General features: G+C 49.5%; 7 protein-coding genes across 7 annotated transcripts; all 7 read right to left on the bottom strand.

The window, feature by feature from the left end:
* Positions 1–503: 503 nt before the first annotated feature.
* On the bottom strand, positions 504–2,479 carry FOBCDRAFT_6381 (uncharacterized protein). Its single transcript, XM_031182679.3, has 3 exons — positions 2,040–2,479; positions 1,630–1,930; positions 504–1,577 (listed from the first exon to the last, which is right to left on the bottom strand). The coding sequence occupies exons 1-3, from the start codon at positions 2,239–2,241 to the stop codon at positions 953–955; spliced, it is 1,128 nt and encodes a 375-aa protein (XP_031043447.1). The 5' UTR covers positions 2,242–2,479; the 3' UTR covers positions 504–952.
* A 4,003-nt stretch (positions 2,480–6,482) lies between these two features.
* On the bottom strand, positions 6,483–8,005 carry FOBCDRAFT_212403 (F-actin-capping protein subunit beta). Its single transcript, XM_031182677.3, has 3 exons — positions 7,829–8,005; positions 7,337–7,764; positions 6,483–7,272 (listed from the first exon to the last, which is right to left on the bottom strand). The coding sequence occupies exons 1-3, from the start codon at positions 7,855–7,857 to the stop codon at positions 6,881–6,883; spliced, it is 849 nt and encodes a 282-aa protein (XP_031043445.1). The 5' UTR covers positions 7,858–8,005; the 3' UTR covers positions 6,483–6,880.
* A 968-nt stretch (positions 8,006–8,973) lies between these two features.
* Positions 8,974–10,425, bottom strand: FOBCDRAFT_124854 (uncharacterized protein; the record flags this gene model as incomplete). Its single annotated transcript, XM_031182676.2, has 4 exons — positions 8,974–9,555; positions 9,608–9,738; positions 9,796–10,083; positions 10,146–10,425. 4 exons carry the CDS (start codon positions 10,423–10,425, stop codon positions 8,974–8,976), a joined length of 1,281 nt encoding a protein of 426 aa, XP_031043444.1.
* An 826-nt stretch (positions 10,426–11,251) lies between these two features.
* Positions 11,252–13,449, bottom strand: FOBCDRAFT_284172 (autophagy-related protein 22-like protein; the record flags this gene model as incomplete). The annotated part of the gene is made up of 2 exons (XM_031182675.3): positions 11,252–13,066; positions 13,149–13,449. 2 exons carry the CDS (start codon positions 13,447–13,449, stop codon positions 11,406–11,408), a joined length of 1,962 nt encoding a protein of 653 aa, XP_031043443.2. The 3' UTR covers positions 11,252–11,405.
* Positions 13,450–14,600: 1,151 nt separating this feature from the next.
* FOBCDRAFT_6365 (uncharacterized protein) lies at positions 14,601–15,385 on the bottom strand. Its single transcript, XM_031182674.3, has 2 exons — positions 15,149–15,385; positions 14,601–15,037 (listed from the first exon to the last, which is right to left on the bottom strand). Exons 1-2 carry the CDS (start codon positions 15,285–15,287, stop codon positions 14,793–14,795), a joined length of 384 nt encoding a protein of 127 aa, XP_031043442.2. The 5' UTR covers positions 15,288–15,385; the 3' UTR covers positions 14,601–14,792.
* An 853-nt stretch (positions 15,386–16,238) lies between these two features.
* On the bottom strand, positions 16,239–17,258 carry FOBCDRAFT_284168 (SGNH hydrolase-type esterase domain-containing protein; the record flags this gene model as incomplete). The annotated part of the gene is made up of 3 exons (XM_031182672.2): positions 16,239–16,817; positions 16,864–16,922; positions 16,985–17,258. The coding sequence occupies 3 exons, from the start codon at positions 17,256–17,258 to the stop codon at positions 16,239–16,241; spliced, it is 912 nt and encodes a 303-aa protein (XP_031043440.2).
* A 433-nt stretch (positions 17,259–17,691) lies between these two features.
* FOBCDRAFT_174142 (Pyruvate/Phosphoenolpyruvate kinase-like domain-containing protein) lies at positions 17,692–20,987 on the bottom strand. Its single transcript, XM_059608489.1, has 9 exons — positions 20,596–20,987; positions 20,451–20,543; positions 20,373–20,398; positions 20,056–20,329; positions 19,845–19,998; positions 19,299–19,393; positions 18,891–19,022; positions 18,283–18,808; positions 17,692–18,222 (listed from the first exon to the last, which is right to left on the bottom strand). The coding sequence occupies exons 1-9, from the start codon at positions 20,852–20,854 to the stop codon at positions 17,904–17,906; spliced, it is 1,878 nt and encodes a 625-aa protein (XP_059466603.1). The 5' UTR covers positions 20,855–20,987; the 3' UTR covers positions 17,692–17,903.
* Between the last annotated feature and the right edge of the window lie 103 nt (positions 20,988–21,090).

Genomic DNA, 21,090 nt, shown 5'->3' with positions numbered 1-21,090 from the left:
TACTTGCATCATATCATGACAACTTAAGGTATAGAGTCACCTGTAGTAACAAACGCAACCATGAACAATAAGGTAGTAGATTCCCTATCCGTACTCCGTACTACCTTATACAAGTTTCAGTTGTCGTTGCAAAGAATGACGTCTTCCCTCTCACTCATCATATGATATTACCCCTTGCAGGAGGTGCTTATTCACTTGGCATGGATCTCATAGCAACATCACCCCAACATGTCAAACCCTCATATTCTCAAAAGTTCACGACGTCGACCAAGATGTCTCCCCCAAAGTCTCATCCCCGCATTGCTCAACCTCAATCTCCACCTTCGCATGGGTACTGCGACTCCAACTTCACCATTTCGCTTCCACATGTTGTTTAACCATCATAAGCCTCGGCTCAAGTCACAGCAAGCATTCTTTCCTATCATTCAAAGATCCCCAGATCATCCTACCCTTGTCGGAACGATTTCCATGAGCAATGCTGTGTACACATAACTATGCCCGACATCACAAGCAGCGAAACCCCCATCTAACACGTAACTAGTATATTTGCCTATATTATTAGCCTACCCTCTACTCGGGTACACTCCATCTCCTACGACCTTTGCCCTCCGTATCCCCTAGCATCCAGGTCGTGCATGTATAGCATCTTCATCTACCTCCCCAGACATCATCATCACCTGTTAGCTGCGCCAATTCTCATATGACACTAAATCAGCTGAAGCTCAACCCTGTCGAGTCTTGCTGGCCCTGCTCCTCATGCCGTTGGCTTTCGTCATCCCGGGTATCGTCCGTCTCTTCCAGCAACAGGCGGGTTCTTCGCTAAGTCGAGTTCATGCAGGAAACAAGCCAAAATCAATGCGAATCTTCATCCATGCATGCATGCATACGCACGCCATACAAATCATGTCATGTCACGTCGCATATGTCGTCTTCAACCATTTCCCGGCCCCGCTCAAGGCCACCACTTCATCTTCTTGTAGCTCTCGATCACCTCCTCAATCAACTCCTTCGTGAGGGCAGGTTTCTTGTACTCAAACCCCAACAGTGTCTTGAGCCGCGTTCCGTCCATACTGAGATCCGTATCCTTGAGTAATTCCTTCTCCATGAATGGAGTTAGCGGGCCCGGTCGTGTAATGCCCGCATCTGCGAGGAGGTCGGCCCATGGTCCCAGAAGCTCGTCATTAACATCGTCCACAACACTATCGAGGTTGAGTCGAGCAAATGTGCTGATAAGCTGGCCCTGAAAACCTGTCTCGATCTTGAAAATATCACCAATAATTGTCGCTATGGTGCCCTGACTTGTCGCACCCTCATCCACGATGTTCAAGATGGGGATCTTGCCCATACTGGCCTCGTCCCACTTCGGCTTGCCTGCATCAAACCATGCTGCGATTTCCCACAGAGCCCGTGTTACATCGTCAATGTGTGCTGTGTTAGTTCGGAGGTCCTTGGTCCAAAGCCACTTCATTTCGTCTTCAAGGTGTTGATAGGTGCGAGCCATGCACAATGCCGTCGCGACCCACTGAGAGGCATAAGGTCCATAGACGTGCGGTAAACGCACGATGATGAGGTTGAGGCTGCACTGTGCATTAGTGAATTGTATGTCCAAAAGTCATAGTCGCACTATACCCTTCAATTTTAGAGAGCTCCTCCTCAGCCTGCAACTTAAACACAGCAATCCGATTCCAAGGTTTGAGCTTATCTCCCTCTTTGCTTGGTGATGAGTCGGACTTGTACACCATGCCTGTGCTCAGCTCAACAAAGGCCTTGACTCCTCTTTTGGCCGCCTCTTTGCCCACTGCAATAGAAAGGTTCAATGATCGAAGCTTGTAGACCTCATCCTCCTGTGAGTACCTCGTCTCACCTCCACAGTTGAAAACATAGTCCCATTGTTTTCCATCTGGTCGGTCAAAAATTCGTGCCAATCCTTCTGGAAAGAGGGGAAACATGTCGTTAGTCAACTAGTCATACATAATTGGGAGCCACCTGCACCAGCAAGCGGGGCTGCCAGCAACAGAGTAAGCAGTGTAGAAACTCACCAGGTCTGCTGGCATCAGCCTGCATAAACTTGTCTTGTGAACAAGCTTCGGAGAACTCAGGAGCCAGCCATGCGAGTTGAGGGAGGACTTTATCAACGAGCCTCACATCGGAAGCGAGCTCGTTCTGGTGGATGTGGAGGGCCAGGAAGCGGCCAATGTAGCCAAGCCCTCCAATAATCAAGACCGAAGGCTTCTCGGCCATGGTCGTGAGAGTTATGTTATTCGGGTCGTGATATAATCGTGCGCAAACGTGGGGTCAAGGTGACGGTGCAGGTGCCTCGACGTCGGCGGCGCGAAGGCGATATATGGGAAGGTGTAGATGAAATATACAGCAAAACACGCTTCAGCTCTGCAAGTCTAGTGAGGTGCCTTGGCAAAACTCGCTTCTAATGTGAACGAGACGGACAAATGGTTGCTGTGCGAGGAATATTGAGCCCAGGTGCTAGGACAAGATTGTTCGGCTTCAGGGGGTAGAGGGTTGTAGCTGAGTAAATGGAAACCGGCCAAGAGGTCCCACGGGGTGCCGAAGGTGGACGGATATGCGAGACTCGGTGTGATTTAGCGTTGGTCGAAGCGAGGTGGTTCGGGTTTCTCGTGGATAGAGAGCGGGCTGGGCAGTGACCTAGCACAGTAGTTTGAAAGAGCAGGGCCGTAACCTGGCATGGAGTCACGCAAGTAAGTATATGTTAGGGCGCCCATGGGGCAAAGGAAGTGCTTGGTTCGGACATACAATAGCACTGATCTAGCACTTTTTATATCGAGCCCCAAAAGTGCTGGTGCGGCGACGGCGTAGAGACGATGTGCGGGAGCAAAGGGGAACAAGTTTGATCCAAGGCGGGAAGGCAACGGGAGGACGGACGGAAGACGGAACCAGATGGGCGGGATGGGAGGTGGGAGTGGAGGGAAACACGATCAACAAATGTAGCAATTTCAACTCTGCGAGGGCACGAGGCGGCGCACCAACCGCTCTCTGGGACGAGCGATGGATAAACAGGGGTCTGAACTAAAGTCAAGAGACCCAACTTTGGATCAAATCTTTCTTGAACGAGGCCACACGACCGAGCCTGAGCTTGGAAAGAAATAGCTAGACCCTTGGGGCCCTCGAAATTCCGTCGATGAGGGGTGGACTTGATAGACTGAGAGGTTGTGAAGTGGATCTCTTGTTGAGAAAGACGAGGGGGGAGAATCGGCCAGTGTAAGAGTGAGTGGGATGCAATGTGGACTCCTTTTCCAGCAAAGGGGGCCCAAGTCTTGATGCTGGCTGCTTTCTAGTTTAATGAGGGGCGTGCTGTGGGTTTATGGGCGTGAAAGGCCCTGTCAAAAGCTCGATATTGTGCCCTACCGAATATCAGGCACCAAGAAGTTGCTCATCTTACATGTTATTCCATCAGCCGGTTCTGGGACTGAGACTCATGTTTCACAGTATCCCGTGGGCGACTATGCCTTCTTTTATGCCCTAATTTTGACTAAATGCTATACATATCAGAGCAGTTTGCGGTCATACATGTATAAGATGCACGGCAAACCAAAGGGAGCCGTGGCCTGAAAGATGAGTTAAGAATGCATATGTGGGCGGCTTGTGGAGGGGTCTTTCTGCGCCGATGTACATGTACAGTACATGGGTAAGTAGTGTCAAGAGGGAGCCCGCTCCCATCAGTCCATTCCTAGACTCAGGTCAAGGCTCTGGTCAGAACAGTCCTTTTTGGGGCTTGAGCTGAGGTTCATTGCCGTTCTTTTAACTCGAGATCGACTCGAATCTTCCTTCTTTCCTATCAGTTCCTCAAAGGAGCCTTGGCAAGAGGCTGACATTGACATTTCAAGATGCGAGTCAGGGCCAAAGAAGGCTTAAAAATGCTGGGTCGGTGGGGGTAGCCGTGCCGTAGCTGGCGGAGACACGATGCGAATTGGCGGTCATGCGGCTGGACAGTTACTGTAATTCAGAGCTGCAGGACGGATTTGCAGGATGCCCCGTTCATCATATCGCCGGCCTAGCACCTAGCTACCGAGCCTGCAGTGGGCCCTCCATGTTCGTCATTGTTACTGCGACAAGGGACCAGGGACATGCCGACAGAAGGGACTGGGGTCAAGGGTCAAGGAGCATGACAACCGCCGTCCTTGCCTGAGACTACCACTACTAGGCCTTTGCATTTTCTTGTACTCACTCTGTGAGTTGTCAATAGCTTGACAAAATTCAAGTCGAGCCGAGCGAGAACTGTGAGCCTGTGAGGGAACTTTTCGTTTGTGCTATGTATCAGGCGGTGGTTTCGCCTGCTTATGAGTAGTCATAAAGTATCTGGTCAGACTGACCTCATCGGTGGTAATTACCAATACTGTTGAACGATAATAAACTCATTACCCCATGGGTAAGGGTCAAAAAAACTCAGCACTCGGTTGGCGAGGGCGCTTAATTCTTGAAATCCATATCTGGCGTCCAGCATGGCGCAAATCATGTTCGCATTGGGTGTCACTTCCGAGTACACATAAACGACGAGGCTTATTTTGGTCATGCCACAGTACTGAAGGATGCCATGATGCCAGACTGTTGCAGGTCGTGGTCGATATCCTTCAAGACACCAAGCCACGACTCCTTTGTGAGGGTAAAATTGGCGATATATTGACTGTCACTTGAAATACGTCCTGTGCATACACCAGAGACCTGATTTTAGCGCTGGGTGCTGGCATGTGCGCCGATCCAAGATCCCGTTCGGGCCGTCAATAGGGCTATCTTGATCTTTTCCAGGCAGAACTGGAGGCGCTGTACATAGGTACTGTAACCTGGGCAGCCAGTCAACCGACGCCAAGGTTGGACATGCAATAACCAATTCTTGCCAGCGGTTCGCGGCTTGCGGTTCTGCCTTATACTGACTGTACGGCTGTACCTGAATTTCAGGGGCAGAGCACGCGAGTCTGTCAGGTGCGCATGTGGCAAGCGGCAGGAACGGGATCAGGAACAGGAACAGAATGATGCGGGGCCTTTTCTAGAATTTTTCCATTTGGGTCTCTACCAATGACGAAAAGAAGAGGTATAAAACAAGAATTGGTGACGACTGTAGTAGCTGGAATGGTGGTTGTGATAGCTGAACCACATATTATTCCGAGTCTTACAACCGGCCCAAGTGTCAAGAGCGCAGAAGTCACCGTCATGCCCGCCTTCTCAGTCAGATTGTACCGATATCCTGGGCCTTGGCAGGTACAGCTGGGTACCGATCTCATGTAAGTACCTTACTGGTAGGTGAGTATGCACCTTACTCCGTCGTAGGATCAGCCTCACAATGAACATGGAAAACAATCTTAACTCTACCTTAACACTATCATGATCAGGAGCTATCATCTTCCGTCTTCCTCTCTGGCCTATCACACAATCAATAGACCCTCGTCCCATCATCTTTTCCTCCTCACTCCAGCACTACAAGACGGCTTCTACATATAGCCTCTTCAACGCTAACGCCTAATAAACAAATAGAGCCAACAACACCAAGAGCCCAGTCCGAGCGCTAGCACAGAGCACCAGGGCCCCAAGACCCGTAGCTTTTGCCTGCATGTCAGATGCACAACACAGACCTTATTGCGGCCATGGAGTACATGGGAAAGAAGAGAAATCGAGAGTATCGTGATCCTTGTCGCTCTCAGATCACCGTTAAACATGGCTTCGATTTACCGCCCCCTCCGCCGACTTTCATACAATCGCCAAAACTCATTCCACGATTTCGAGTGCCCTGTCCATGTCTCCTTGATCGTCTTCTCCAGTTCCTTGCCAAACTTTCACTGTCTCTGAGACTGCCGTCTATCATATCTGACATAAAAGTGACTACTGCATCATGCAACCACGTTCCCCATCTTCAGCCAGGCCTCAAACTCACGCCCATCTCGAGTCAAGGGTGGATCATCCTTCATCTCTTGGATACTTAGAATGCATCGGGTACCAGGCTCAGTGAAAAGCTGCGGCAGGGCTTCTGCTAGCCACGCAGCCTGTCAATGCATTTCTACGGCAGTGCAGAACGTGTCAACTACCTGACTCAGAAGGTCCTGAATCCATGTCCCTAGCACACCATGATGCTCGTATGCTGCAACTATGATAAGCCACTATTTGTCGTCTAACAGAGCATCACGGGCTAAAGACCACCTCGAAGAAAAGCCGCGAACTGATATGGGCAAAGATATTCGCAAGCTGTAGTCCTCCTGAGCCTGAGAGTCCACATGGTAAGAAGTCCTCTACTATTCGGACATCCCACGCGGTTGACTTTATCCTCAGTCGGTGTCCATGAGTTTATGGCGGGCCAGCAAGCCCATTGGCTTGGGAGAAAGAACTTGATCGACGTCCAGGGTCAGGCTCGTATCAATTAATCGTGCTAGCCTATACAAGTAGGTTGAGCCAAAGCTGGCTGCCTTGCTTGGAATGTGTCGATATCTTGTCATCTACGGATAAAAGCCTGTGGGTTACGGGAAAGCGGGCCGGTTAAGAGGCTTTCCAGCTGCTCGATTACAATCGAGCACTCATGTAATTATACATGAAACTAGAGCTAACGCTATCATATCGTATTGAAATATTCAAAGTCCAATAAGCATGTTTCTGTGATTTCTTTCGTCATCATAGGGTTTGTAGACACTGCCCGAGGATCATGTTCTATCTCCTGGTCATGGCCACGAGTCCTTCAATGCAAAAGCTGGATGAAAGCAAATGAGTATATCAATCAATCGGCGCATCTATCAAGTCTCGCTCCTAGTGCAATCAAAGGTCAATACTCGCACAGGATGCCACCACGGTGTAGTACATGCATCTCGAGACAGTCTATCAAAGGTCTTGCTCTTCAAAATATCGAGTGAATTGGTTGGGGCACATATCATCTTCTCATGCTTCCGATGAGTTCACGCTGAGCCTCGCGATCCCGTGCCCCCTCACTCAAGCTTCCAATGCTCCTGAGATCGCCCACCACGTCCTTGGCTTTGCCAAAGTACACCTCCTGCAGGAGATTGCGCATCTTGAGTTCCATATCCTCAACCAATCGTCCCACATTGGCAATGTGGCTGTCATCGTTGTCAACAGGGAGATCCTGCTCAACCTGGCGTGTCATGTTGCCGCTAAGGTCCATCTCGCCTAGGTTGCCACCAGTAGTAGACAGGGTCAGGATCACTGTCGATGTGAGCTTATAGTGTGTGCTTCTTCCTCGCTCAATTGCCTCGAAGACATGGATGGAGTCCCATACACCTTCGGAATTGCCGCCTTGGGGGGAAGCTAAAAGGGGATATCTAGTCAGCGTTCACGGTTCGAACACAGTGTTGTCAGGGGAACTTCATACACTTCTTGAGAAGCACGACTCCTGCGAAGCCATCATCAAGGTTCCAGAAGTAAACACTGCTCACACCACCTTCATAGTATAAATCGCGATAGACATCGAAGGCCTCGTTCGCCTTGACCTCCATCTTGCGAACACGCTCGCTCGGTATCGCACCCTCGCCAGCGCCTTCATTACCACCAGCACCTACACCACCTGAGCCAGCTTCATCCAGAGGAGGGTCGAACTGGTTTGACCACGGTGAGCGGTAGCTGTCTCCATCGCGGTTGTAGTCGCAGAGCAGGTAGTCTCGGCCGGTCTGCTTGCAGCGGCGCACGGTTAGGGGCTGATCGACGGATGACAGAAGGTCTTCGGTCAGATCTGGAGCGATGGAGATGATGGCGTTGAGGTGGTCTGTCGTCTGCTTAGGGTTGAGACGGCGGAGAAGGTCTCTGTGGGTTGAACGGTCAGCGATACGGGGAGGACGTCATTGCGCGGGAGGGTTAAAGTGCTTACAGAGCGGAGTCAAAGGGATCGACAGCCATGATTATGGACTTTCGAGAGCTTTGACTGCGGTAATTGAGAGACTGTGTAAGATTGAAAGGTTGTTGTTGTTGTTTAGGTACTGGAGACGACTAGTGGTTCAGGCGGTCCTTAAGTCGAGGTGAAGCTCTGCGACGTTATGGAGTAGCGGGGTCATGGAGCTCCGTGTGGAGTACGTACTGCAAGTCCATGTAAGTGGAGGTAGTAGGTAAGCTCATGGAAGATTAGATCCTATATTTATTCCCAGCTGAGAAGCGTTGCAGACCGCTAAGAGTTTAAAGGTAAGATTTATTGCAAAAGATTAATCAAGGTAGGCTGACAATCGACAGGAAACTGGACACATACCGAAAGCATCCCACCAGTTCAAGCAATAATGCCCATCACTTAAAACTACTAATACTCTTCAATGGTAAAAGGGTTCACCATGGTGTCATAAGATTGCATCGGGGATTTAAGACTGTGAAGCCGCAAGTTAAAGGAAAGAAAGTCAATTAATGGAGACGAAAACACTCTCAAGAAACAACAACCCCTTGATGATGCCTAGCAAAACAAAATAACACTATAGCCCAGCCCAGAGGCAGGTAACCACTAGCACCCTAACCACTACCCAACTCGGCACCAATATAAGCTAATCGACCTACTTCCCGAGTTTCCCTCTCAGTCTGTAGGTTTCCATGCTCTCCCCTTACCCATCCGGCCCAGGAGACTATACTACCTCTGCTCTTTTGCGTGGCATTTAATTGAACCTCATAGATAATAGCAAAACAAACGCATCTTCCTCACCGCTCGCAAGTTCCAAGACCAACCAGTCCATCTTCCAATCTCACAGCATAGCCATATTCGCCTCCAACGCCGCGCCCGTGATGTCCACCAGTGGGCGAATCGCCAAGAAAGTCACCTCGAAATTTTCACAAAAGAAACCTTAACCATTGACCATCCCGATGAGCCGTATCGAGTTTACAGCTGGATCGGGCCATCCATGTTGTCCACAAGTCATCAGTAACATGTTAGGGCACCGTATGGCCCCCCTAAGCAATGTTGAGTTGCACCTTGTAGACTCAAGGAGCCTGCTTACCGGAGCAGACTCGGGGTAGCTACATGGTCATGATATTGAATACTTAGTCAATGCTGGAACCACACAGCAGACAATGAGCTTTCTCGGTCCAGGTCTTGTCACCACCCGTTACGTTCTCGCGCAGGTCACGAATCTCCCACGCTGTGGGGCCGTCTTGCATCTTGAGTGTGGCCTCGAAAAGTCCCAGGTATGGCTTGGAGTCTGCAGCCTTCTTCTTGCGACCTTTCTTGGCCGATCCTTTGGCTGATGCGGTGGTGATAGACCGGGACGGCGTTGGCCCAGGTGTAGGGGTTTCTGTTTCGCGAGGTGTTTCGCGAGCAGTCTTTTTGACGTGGACGTTATCGCTCGTTTCGCCGGAGCGGACATCGATCGTAGGTTGTGTCTCTTTCTCCCCAGCGTCAGTGGGCGATAGAGGGCGCGTCGCCTCCTCGGGCTTCTCTTCCTTGACGGCCGATCCCTCGGTTCGATGGGGCTTATCTGTTCCTAGTCGCTCGTAGACTTGCAGGAGAATTTCGTGAGCCATGCATTCGTGATGCATCCACTTCCCGCAACTCGGGCTCGTGCACCCAATCAGGGTCTTGTCAGGGTTCGCAGGAGTTTGACATTTGCACATGAGCTCAACGGACTAAACGGTCATCAGTACTTTCGGAAACCAAATGAGGTATCGAGAGACATACCGAAAGTTGCATGTTGCGGCAGTCGTACGCTTGACGCCAATAAAGCGCGTCTTGGATCTCCTCGTCATCTGACTCTATCCATTGGTTGACGGTAACGGGTCCTGTAACACTAACAACATTGATAATGTCCACTAGAAAAAGGGTTAGTCGCATTGCAGCATGATATCGGTCAGTATTCTAGAACATACTATGATTAGAGGCAATCAACTCATTATTGCCATGGTACGGCTGGCGGCCTTGAACAGTCTTTTTGCCGTCGAGTGTTCCATAGGGGAGTTCGTCCGGCCAGTACATCCAATAAACGCGTGCATAGACGTGGTGCTCATCGGAAGCACGGATCTCGAGGATACGCGCGACCCAGTCATTATTGCTCTTCTTGTAAATACCCTTGCCATCTCCTTGAGCTTTTTGTTGTTCAATTGTTACCTCGTTGGCAACATTGACAAAACCTTCACTGTAATACTTGACACTGTTGACTGCCAAGAGTTAGCCATAAGCCCGTACAACGGACGGCGCCGAGATTTCATCGGATACTTACGGACGAAGCTATTGTAGCGCGTCATATCTTGCCATCGTTTTCCTGGTTCGACAGTGTAGTACAAGTCCATGTTCTCGTGCGTTTTGAAGTTGCCCGTTGGGGAGAAAGGGGAGATTTGAATCTGGACCCGTTTATCGTCATCTTGGCCATCGCGCTTCCGCTTCTTGTTTTTTTGACGGTCCGCCTGAGTAGCCGCAGGGCCAGTCGCGTAAGTAATCGTGAAAGGGCACTCAGCGCGATTCTCCTCCCCGACGGATCGCGATCTCTTGCGGTTGCTCATTGTGGCGGTTTGATGCGGTTGGGTATGACCGCGTCGGGAGTGGAGAGAAGGAGGGGTTTGCAGAGGAACGACAAGGCGCGCGAAGAAGCGACGCGGAAATGGGAGAAAAGGTTATATAGAAATGGAAAGAGGATTGATTTATCTGGTTTTTTCGATGTCGCGATCTGTGCTGAGCCGAGCCCAAGCTGCCTTTGAGCAACAAGCCGCGGCTTGCGATGATGTCCTGTGCGCAACGAAAGAGACTCGATTTGTCTGGGAGAGCAACGTCGCAATCTGCGGAAGAACTAAGAACTGAGCCAAAAGCCCAAAAGACTAGTGTCACGTGATCGAGCTGGCACTGGGGCCACCTAAACACCTAAGCTGATGGACGGAGTTCAGTCCTACGGAAGAGCGACTAGCGCCCAGCGTTAGCCAACGCGTCTGGACAAGCCTTGGCTTAGTAGCTTATAAGAGGCGCAGGACGAAGGAGTCTTGGCGCGATTCAGTCAGGTTTTCGGAACGTATTCCAGAGATGAAAATCGATGATAGCTTTGATAAAGGGTAAGTGATTGGGTGAGGCGCAAGTGTAAGGTTTTGAAGAGTCAAGGTTGTTTGTTAACTGGAGTCTGTTTGTTTCAAGGTGGAAAGCAAGAGTGAGGGGATAGAGAAAAAAACTGCAGGCGCGTTTGCGTTACATTGAGCGTAAACTTAGGCCCCGGAAATCCGTGCAGGGAAGTCTGCTTCTAGAAACTCCGATCCAATAGTTTATAAAGCTCACGCGTTATTCATCGCTATATAGATATATGTACATAAGAGAGCCCCAACTCTAATCAAAAAGGAAAATACTGTGGTATATTGATTAACTTGAGGTATTGATGATGCTGAATTTAGTTCGTTGTCTAGCACTTATAAATCGTACCCAAATTATGATATCACCAATCATCTAAGTAAACGCCACCGCTATGCTACCTTACCCATCCAAGAATCAACAGCCATCTGAGCTAGGGTCTTGCGTGTTCATCGACAACACCATCTTCCTGCTCTCTCTGATAGTCGGCCAGCATTCCACGACGCTCAGGCTCATGTTCATCATCGTCTGCTTCCTCCACAGAAGATCCTGCCATTGACTCGGCGAGCTTCACGCCCTCTCTTCTACCGCGCTCGACGTTGATGAACCAGATCAATGGCGCAGGAAAGCCAACTAATGCTGCTAAAAACCAGAAAGCCGGGCGAATCGTGCCAGTTCTATCAATGATAGCACCGACGATCGTCGGGCCAAAGACACTGGATCCCTTGTCCGTTATAGCGTACAAGGCGTAGAACGCTGCCTCGGATCCGGGTGGAATAAGCTCACCGTACAGAGAGCGGCAGTAACCACTCAAACCTCCGAGCACGACTCCATATACAGCCGCCAGTGGATACATCTCCCATGGTTGTTGGAGGCCAAACACGCCCCATTCTTTAACAAAAGGAAGGTAACCCAGCAAGCCGTAAAGGGGGATTAACTCAAACAAACCAATGCAGACAAGAATGGTTTGATGGGCTTGGAGGTTAAAGAGCCGTGAGATCCACGACCATCCGAAGGCGCCGAATACCCCTGCCAGAGTTGAAATGACATTTATCATACCAAGTGCCCACGGCTTCATGTGGAGTTGGGTTTTGGCGAATAGAATCGCGGTAGATGACGTGGTTGCGATCGCATCGGACAAGAGAAACCATCCGGCAAGGAACAAAACGATGTCAAGGAGGCGTCTAGCCTGTTGAACGGTTTTGAATAAGCTCTTCCATGAGTACAATATGTACGCAAGCCCTGCCATGATGCCTTTGCGGCCGTCATCAGCCAGCGGAGGCCCGGGGCGGGGCCGCAACCACATGGCGGCGGGAATAGTGAAGACGGTCCACCAAAGTCCGACCAAGAATAATACGACTCGTTGGCCCCATGTGGTGTTATGCATGGCGATGAGAACACCAATACAAACGCATTGCAAGAAGAGCGCGGCAATATAGCCGGTACCAATTCCGATGGCTGAGATTCGCGTTGACAGCTGCAGTTCCTTGGAAGTAATTTCCGCGTGGCTTGCTGTTGGTTTCAGTCGCTCGCCGTCTTGAGGTTGTAACAGAGGTGAGGTTGTTGTAACTCTAGACGCCTCGAGCTCACCTACTGAGTCATCCAAAGGGCGTGACTCGAATTCAGAATTGGCAAGATCTGGAGTATCAGCAACGTTGGCCTCGATAACATCGGGATGATATCGCACAAGTAGCGGAAGAAAGGAGTTCAGTAATACAAAGGATGCGCCAAAGGATGTGTTGGAGATGATGGTCAAGAGGGCGCCGAGAATGTAGTTGTCTTTCGTAATGAAGATGTAAGACATAACGGCGAAGCTCCCAATCCAGGCGAAGCTGAGAAGAAGCTTCTTGCGGTAGTTTCCATGGTCAGCAGCGCAACTGATGCTGACAACGAGCAGTGCTTGAATCAAGACGCTCACTGAAAATGTGTACATGGCGAAGCTTGCAGTGTTGATCTCTACTCCAAATACCCAGACAATGCATTGCCCATCCCCCTCTTTCTTACTGTCGCTAGACCCGCATGGTGTTTTTCGGTCAGAGAGTAGCACACCGTTCTCTCTGGCGAGAGTTTCTAGAAGGATGGGAATAAAGGAAGCTGGAGCATGCGTATCAGTAATGGGTCTTGGCGATCTCCGGGTAGGTAGCCCAGAGATATTGCTTCACTATTAATAACCTACCAATTCCACAAATCACATACGTCTCAGCCGCAAATGCATAGGCGTACCACCCTAGAAGCTCCTTTCGACTCGTCGGGCGAGCATCATGGCCAGAGTGACGCGGCACGATTGGCCGTCGCATGTCAGCTTGGCTATTGCGAGGGCTCATATCGCCGTCGCTAGAGGATCGCTCGTCGTCGGCCTCGAAAGCAGAAGTTGCGCAAGATCTAAAGGATCGTTTCGAAATATTAGAGAGTCCGGACCACGGTCTATGGTCTTGGAGGCGCGGACGCTGAGGAAGAGGTTGAAGGTTTGGCGCCATGACTACAGGTAGCTATGTCGCACTCGTGATCTCACTGGGTGCACGTGATTGTCGTCACAAGGCCGAGACTGGTGAGCTTGAGTCCCCCCAGGCGCATTCAACACCAGACACTTTTCCTCACGAGATTGAAGACGGTTTTGGATTAGTAAAGAGAGGCTTCTGCTCTCGATAAGTCGTGAATTGCGCCATGTACTCCGCCAGCAAGCGTTGAAAGACAATGGATACGTGGATGCCGACAGTCACGGTTGTTGGATTGATTATACAGCAATGAGCAGAGAACAAAGTAACAAGAAAAGGCTCACAATTATTAGTGAAATGCGCATCGTCGTACTCTTAAACATGGCTGGCACCCAGAAGCCAAGGGCCGCGGCCATTACCGTCACATCTTGTTCATCCCATCAACTTATGCGCCCCTCCCATGCGAAAGAGGACTAACCAGACCATAATCACAACGGGGTATCACGATGCTTATTCGCCATGTTTGGGTCTCTCTTGGACAGGATCGCTGCAAGCCGGCTTAATCAAGGCTATCTGTGACGATCCATGGGCTATTCGGGCTCTTATCAGGGTCTTTTAAGGACCATTCTAGCACTAACAAGGTGCTTGCAGACTTCCAGTTTCTCTTAGATCAGAGATGGGTTCGTTCGATGCCAAATTAGTTTAGCTTCGGGCTTGGGACTCAAGAGTCCACAGGTTAGAGCCAATCCTGGATTATCATGTTTCTCTTTTCAGCTCGTTCTGCTCTTTAGCGGAGACACGGGCACTCCGCTGTCCGAGGGATCTCTGAGCTTGTCGACTCATTTCATTACCAAAATGTCCATTAAAGAAGCCAGAAATGAGGGGAAGTGGAGCATGGGGTATGGAAGACTATGAGGGATGGTCCTTGATCAGTGGAATAACGTCATGGCAGCCCAACTTGGAGGAAATTTTAGCACATGCATAGGTACGCTATATGGTACATTCTTGCATGTTCTTTTCTGCTTACTTCTCAGTGAGTTAACGCAATCTCCAACAACACAGTTGCCAGCAGCTGTCAGATCTTTATTTGGAGCAAGGAATGCAGGTCAGACACAGAAATATCAGAAAGCTGGGGTGCGTTGCATTTGTCAATGTCACCAACCACCCATCTGCACTGGGTTGTCAGGTTTTATCCCACATGCTCGCGCATTGCGCGATAAAGCAAGCGACACGATAGAAATCAAATTATTCAGAAGAACAGTATGGCATCAGGGGTATTTCCACAATAACCAATATCAACGATAACGCAACCTGAGAACGATAAATCCCGCCTCCTCAAGGTCAAGTCGCAATTCGAGACTTGTCACGGACAATCGAACAGGAGTCTACTTCTTGTGGCCAAAGATCTTGGACTTGAGCTTGTCAGCAAGACCAACAGGAGTCTTGATCACAGGCTTCTCGCGCTCCTCGGACTCCTTCTCAGAACCTGCGGTCTGCGCGTTACCAGCGCCTCCACGACCGGTATGGTAGTCTCGGCCGTCTTGGCTTGGTCGGACAGCAGTCTCGGGGATGATGTCCACATCCTTGCGCTCGGTGGTGGGTGTGCCTATGTCAGCGATGTTGCCAGCACCTGATGGAGTTATATTAGCGACTTGTCTGAGTTGTGTGACAGTTGATAATGTATTGTGTAAATGCAATGACAGAACATTGCGCAAAGGGCACTATGCTAGTAATGACTTACCTCCACGACCAGAACTGTACGCGCCATCACCGTGGCTTCCAACAACGCCAGTTCGAACAACCTCGCCGTCGACATACTCGGTATCGTCAGGCTTGAAGTTGCCTGCGCCGCCGCGACCATGAGAGACTTCAGCAGACATGGTTACTGATAAGAAGACAGGAGTCTATGATGCGTTCAGGGAGTTTGAGTCGACAGTTGAGTAGAGCTAAGTTTATAACGTCGAGTCTGACATAAAAGACAGCCGTTCAGGCGTCAGCGTGGCTCTAGGGCATGGCGACAACTTATAGCACCCATCCCGTCATCGGCCGGACGGGCAGCACAGCCATCAGGTTAAGCTTGTTTGTGTGCCTGAGACGTCTTTGATAAGAGATACATGGCATCATGAGAAAACCACAGCAGGGCTGTTATCTATCGGCTGCCGCCCGATATCACTATCACTCAAATGGACTTCTCTTATCAGTCCGCACAACCAACCCCCCAGAGGTTCGCCAAGGACGCCTAGAAGACCGCTAAAAACAACTAAACTGTGGTGAAAGGTCACTAAATGCGGGTTGATACAGTGCATTTGAGATCTGGGCGCCAAGCACGCGCGATGAGCGACAGCAGGGTGTGACGATGGTTAAATCGAGAGCGACCAGTCAGAAGCCGTCTTGTGTTGCCTGTTTACGTATCGGAATTTGCTGATTTAATGTGGGGGAGAACGGGATCGTTCAACTTATCGATCATCCAATGCCTCTCATTTCCACGGCCACGGGTCAAGAATCCCGTCTTATCAGGGACCCTGCATTTGTATTCGCCAGGTTGGGTGGGATCTTTCTTTCAGCCCAATTTTGTATGAAACCGGCCTTTAAGTATTGGATTCAGCAGGAATGTGGTCGAAGAATGTGCTCTTCTGATGGCTTCTGATGCAATTGTGATGTTGATTGTTCAGTCTATTCACATGTTTGACTTGTTGCAAGCCAAGCTCTCAGCTTCGTCAACCTCAATATTCCAAGTCTTGACAGCCTAACACAAACTGTTTGCAATCATTTAGCAACCTTATCAATGTCATCTATGTCTAGAATTTCAAGTCTATACGGAAACCAAATTTCTATACCCAACACATAGGGTACACACCCCAGCACAAAACAATACCCAAAATAGACATCTTGTCTGGCAGGACTCGTCTTCCAACCCCATTTTCTTCTCGCTTTGGGTCATCACCAACAGGCTCCTTGATCCATCCCTTTGGCACCTGTTTTATAAAGTCATACCAATAGTCCCCCATGATACTATAACCCTCATTTGTAGGATGCAAGCAGTCTCTCAACTCGCCCAGATCAAAGGTGCTGAAATCCACGGCAATAACATGATCACCATCCTTTCGTCGCTGTCGCACAAGTCCAGGGATCAGGGCCCTGTAAATAGGCATCTTGGGTTTCTCAGTGTCACAGGATGCTAAAGGTATCGCGACGAGGATTACTGCATCCGGGCAGTATCTAACAATCTTGTCAATGAGGTCGCCGAGACGAGTTGCAGCATCTTTGGGGTCGTTTCCTTCTTTGGAGATCGACGGTCGTAAATCCATGTCATTCGTTCCAGCGTGAAGGAGGACAAGATTAGGTTTTTGTTCCAACGACTCTGTGACGTGATCGCTTATATACTGAATTGTCTTGCCAGACCAGGCCGCCTAAATACGTATAAGCGTAGTATCTTCGTTCAGTGGCTGGTCTCACATAATAACTGTCCTCCATGGAACCCTTGTGTCTTGTACCCGCAAAGACAACTTTTTCTCCTGAGTCAATGTCAGTATACCCATCAATTAATATCATACTAAATAATCAAAAAGCAACTTACGTGACAGGTGTTTCGCGAGAGAAAGCCTATAACCATTCCCATCGCCGCCATTTGCATCACTTCCCCAACCTTCTGTTATAGAGTCTCCGACACAGAGTATGCGAAGAGGAACTTGCAGTTTCCAGGAATCGTCAGAATCAACTTTGGTATAATTCAAGACATCGTAAGCCGTGAAACCCGAAACATTCCGAGCTATTTGTGCAGCATCCTCTCGTGGTTGTAGCGTTGAGGCATGAGCTGCACTAACAAGACAAGCCAGTAATGAATACCACATGGTTGTTTACCACGACAAACGAGCGCTTATTAAAGAAGAAAAAGATAGGAATGAAACCCAAATAGGGTCGTAATACTAGGAATCAGAACATAATTTAAAGTTACAATGGGAAGAGGTGAGGTGATGTGGTTGTTGGTTCTGGCAAATCTAAAGTAAACTAGTCAGCATTATCATCCATATTGGTTCCACCGCCTATCATTCCTGACCCATGATGAAACACCACAATGCAGGGTTTCTGGAGGATTTCTCGGTATTAAACGTAAGTAACGGAGCAGTCACTTCAAGCAGCTGTTGGGTCACTTGCTCAGTGGATTGTTTGCAAACTTGAGTGGCGCGGCCCTTCACGAAGTCAACACAAAAGGACAAAGATTCGAGCGAAGCTGGTAACCATGTTGGAAAGGAAAAGACCATCTCAGATCGACTCAAAAGAACACTTGTGTAGCAAGTTTTTGTTACGGATGTTAATCTCAGTTCATGCCGATGCTCCATAGTCTCTACCTCGCTATCGCTAGTCCATTCTTAATTCTCAGCAACTCTGCGAGACACGACGTCTTGTCTCATCTAAAATTCTCATCAACGCCATATCGATCACATAAACTCCATATTATGCTCATTCTCATGTATTCTCATAACTTACGTCTCCCATCATGCCCTCCCAGCACGGCCGACCTGAAGGATCTCGCCTGTCAAGGCCTCGTCTCCTCGCAACACTGGCCATGAAGTGCCGTCAGATTTGGCGAGGACGAATTCTAGCTTCGTGCCGAGCACTCTATACGATGACTTCTTTGGGTCGATCGGCGCATAGAGGGGGACTTCCGCTGTATAGCGCTTGGGGGGCGAGTCGGTTGTTGTAAGGTCCAGGCTAAGTTGCTTTGGCTCCAACTCGATCTTGGCTGTGCTTTTGTCTATCTTCTTCAAGAAGAAGGATGCAATAACATTGACTGGGGTCTGGTAAAAGTCATGCCTGTAACTGTTAGCACGAACAATCATAGCATTTGACCGCGGTTTGGTTTCGTGAACTCACCTGACGTTGGAAACGACCTCCTCACTATTGGCGCCATCCTTCTTGCCACTGCCGACAAACAAGTGTCTGTTCTTCGTCTTGCACCCCTCAATCTTCATGAATTGATCAAACTCCAATACTCGCCTCTTGCAACAGGAGTATCCCTTGCTCCCCTCATGGAAGATTGGTACTCCTGGATGGTGAACACACTCCTCGTCATCTCTTGAGCTACCCTTCTTGTATGTTGCGCCGCATGCCCTTCTCTTACAGCCAACACCGTCCGCAATCTCAAGACTGGGATCATCATCTTCCGACTCGGGAGCAGGTGGGGGTGGAGTAGGAGCGTGCTGGGCAGTTGGAATCGGTGCGCGAGACGGAGTGGCGGCGTTCAGAGCATCGATCTTCTGGGCGAGGGCAGCATCATCCTGCTGGGGTTTCTCCTCAAGCTGAGGCGGCTTATCGGTAGTCGAGTGTGTGCCAGTCGTACAAGGCGGAATATCCATAAACTCGTCAAAGGTCAAGACACGAGGCTTGCAGCATTTCCATCCTTTTTACGGCTAGTTAGTACCTATGCAATGCAATGCACAATGGCAGGTTAAAACAGCATCTGCTCTGCCGGGTCAACCTACCTTTCTGCCCCTCGTGGAAAATGGGCGGACCAGGGTGGTACTCGCACTTCTCATCTGGATCGGTAAACTCTTTCCCGCAACCCTGATGGACACATTTTTGAGACATTTCGCAAGTAGTATAAGGCCTGCACTCTACAGGAAGAATTGATAGTTTAGTGATTGTCTAGAAGGAAGAGAAAGGGATATTTGACTCGGACTTTGGTGGGGTGGGAGCTTCTAGAATTCAAGCTCTGCCGCGGAGGCGATGACGATGCTGGAAACAGAGCTATATTCTCACCGCTTTCCTATTTGGATGCGGGGTCACATCTGATTTGCTCGTGCAATGAGACGGTTGCATGCGTTTCACCTAATCTCAGGCCATTTTCAAGACGGCATTGCCTTTATATATCGAGCCATTGAGACACTTACTTCCACGGGGTTCCTCTAATCTCTTCACCATGTTTGCTACTCGTCGTCTTCTCTTTTCAACAAGAATTACGTTCTTCACTCGGGAAACTTGTGGTCTCTGCACCCAAGCCAAGCATGTATTGTCAGATGTTTGGGATAAGAGACCCTTTGACTATACAGAGGTTAATGTCGATCTCCCAAAGCCTGAGTCCAAGCAGTGGAGAGATATATACGACTTTGATGTCCCAGTGGTCAGCAGAAATACTTACCTAAAGACACTTCAATTCTTGTTAACATTCATATAATACAGATTCACATCAGTAAAGCCTCCGCGCCTGAAGAAGAGCCAAGCAAAGTTGGTAAAGCAATCAAATTGATGCACAGATTCACTGCTGAGCAAGTCGAAGCTCAAATGGACAAAGCAGAGGAAAACTAATTTCTCATTGCGGCACACATCAATACCCCTTTCCTCTGGTTGGTGCCAAGCTTCCATCAGCGAAGCTGAGCTGCTCTTTGGCTACCAGTCCCAAGGACGTATAATCGGTTACTACATTCATCATGTCAAACCCCTGATCAGCGTATATCTTTGCCTGCTCACCCCCTGTACAATATACGCCTGTCTTCTTGCCTGCTTTCTGACCCGCAGCAAGGATCTTGGCAATGGCGTCTTTAAGTTCCGTGGCCATAACTCCTTCGATAATGGGATGGCCGAGGGCGTTTCCTGTTGTGAATCAATACTTTTCCTTTGGGCCAACTTAGTAATTTATGGAAGACATACCAAGGTCGAACGGTCCAATGAATAACACATCGATGCCATCCACGGCAGCAATCTCGTTGATAGATTCAAGTGCCTGCTTGGTCTCAATTTGAACAATGGTCAAGAGAGAATCATTTGCTTGCTGAAGATACTCTGAGAAGCTTGGCTCAGGGTGGAATCGCTCTGGAGCAATGGGTGACCCGAAACCTCGACGGCCTAGAGGCGGAAACTTGGCAGATTGCACAAGTTGTCTCGCTTCTTCAGGCGTTCTCAGCAAAGGCACAACAATCTTTGTCTAGTCAGCAACATGGTATGGCTTCAGAGAGATGGCAACTTACACCGTGGGCTCCACTGTCAAGTGCACCTGAGAAATGTCAACACTGAGTTCCCAAGCATGGATATCTCTGCAGTCTCACGCTTTACCATCCATCCTTGCATATCAGGCAGTCTCACAATGGGCGAAACCCCTAGAGCCGCAATTGCAGGGACGGCATCGTGCATTGCACCATCTGGATATGTTAGGCCCATATTCAACCACCTCAGTATAGGTTCAACTCTTACCATCCAAGTTCCCATGCTCGCAGTCTACCAAGACCCAATCAACTCCTGACCTTGCTAATACTCGCGACACATTTGCACCGGGAAGCATCTGCCAAGCACCAAATGCCTTCTTTCCCTCCAGAAGAGCTGTCCGTAATCTATTAGATGCCTGCATGGCAGACAATCCAGACATGTTTCTGGTTACCACCCGTGGCTGTAACGTGTTGGGCGTCAAGGCCGGTCGTAACCGGAGGGTTGCTGAAGTCCATACTCTACTCATATTGTCTCGTTTTTACCTTGTACAATTGTCATAGATTGTGCAGAAAGCCAACATGCTCGGGGAAGTATCCTCCGAGAACCCAATTTATACGACAAATATCTGACATTTCCCCGGAGGCCCCCGTCCCCAGTCCCCAGCTCCTAAGCGGGGAGCTCTCGATTGCGGGGTCTCGTGGGGGGGATCAAGCTGCTTCAGGAAGCCGATGCCTATCTATACAGGTTGTAATTGGCTGTCAA

This window comes from Fusarium oxysporum, chromosome I (assembly GCF_013085055.1).
Source record: "Fusarium oxysporum Fo47 chromosome I, complete sequence".
Lineage (NCBI taxonomy): Eukaryota > Fungi > Ascomycota > Sordariomycetes > Hypocreales > Nectriaceae > Fusarium > Fusarium oxysporum.
This window is presented reverse-complemented; position numbering and strand designations above follow the sequence as displayed.

What these genes read in the sequence shown, in the direction of transcription:
- FOBCDRAFT_212403 (XM_031182677.3), bottom strand. Translation starts at nt 7,857, where the DNA reads ATGGCTGTCGATCCCTTTGACTCCGCTCT. An exon ending in GATCCCTTTGACTCCGCTCT is followed by an intron (nt 7,765 to 7,828) that starts GTAAGCACTTTA and finishes TTCAACCCACAG; the next exon opens with AGACCTTCTCCGCCGTCTCA. An exon ending in AGTCGTGCTTCTCAAGAAGT is followed by an intron (nt 7,273 to 7,336) that starts GTATGAAGTTCC and finishes ATCCCCTTTTAG; the next exon opens with CTTCCCCCCAAGGCGGCAAT.
- FOBCDRAFT_174142 (XM_059608489.1), bottom strand. Translation starts at nt 20,854, where the DNA reads ATGAGTAGAGTATGGACTTCAGCAACCCTCCGGTTACGACCGGCCTTG. An exon ending in GCAAGGATGGATGGTAAAGC is followed by an intron (nt 20,399 to 20,450) that starts GTGAGACTGCAG and finishes GACATTTCTCAG; the next exon opens with GTGCACTTGACAGTGGAGCC. An exon ending in TTGACAGTGGAGCCCACGGT is followed by an intron (nt 20,330 to 20,372) that starts GTAAGTTGCCAT and finishes GTTGCTGACTAG; the next exon opens with ACAAAGATTGTTGTGCCTTT.
- FOBCDRAFT_6381 (XM_031182679.3), bottom strand. Translation starts at nt 2,241, where the DNA reads ATGGCCGAGAAGCCTTCGGTCTTGATTATTGGAGGGCTTGGCTACATT. An exon ending in GGCTGATGCCAGCAGACCTG is followed by an intron (nt 1,931 to 2,039) that starts GTGAGTTTCTAC and finishes CCCTCTTTCCAG; the next exon opens with AAGGATTGGCACGAATTTTT. An exon ending in GAGCTCTCTAAAATTGAAGG is followed by an intron (nt 1,578 to 1,629) that starts GTATAGTGCGAC and finishes TGCACAGTGCAG; the next exon opens with CCTCAACCTCATCATCGTGC.
- FOBCDRAFT_6365 (XM_031182674.3), bottom strand. Translation starts at nt 15,287, where the DNA reads ATGTCTGCTGAAGTCTCTCATGGTCGCGGCGGCGCAGGCAACTTCAAG. An exon ending in GTACAGTTCTGGTCGTGGAG is followed by an intron (nt 15,038 to 15,148) that starts GTAAGTCATTAC and finishes TAACTCCATCAG; the next exon opens with GTGCTGGCAACATCGCTGAC.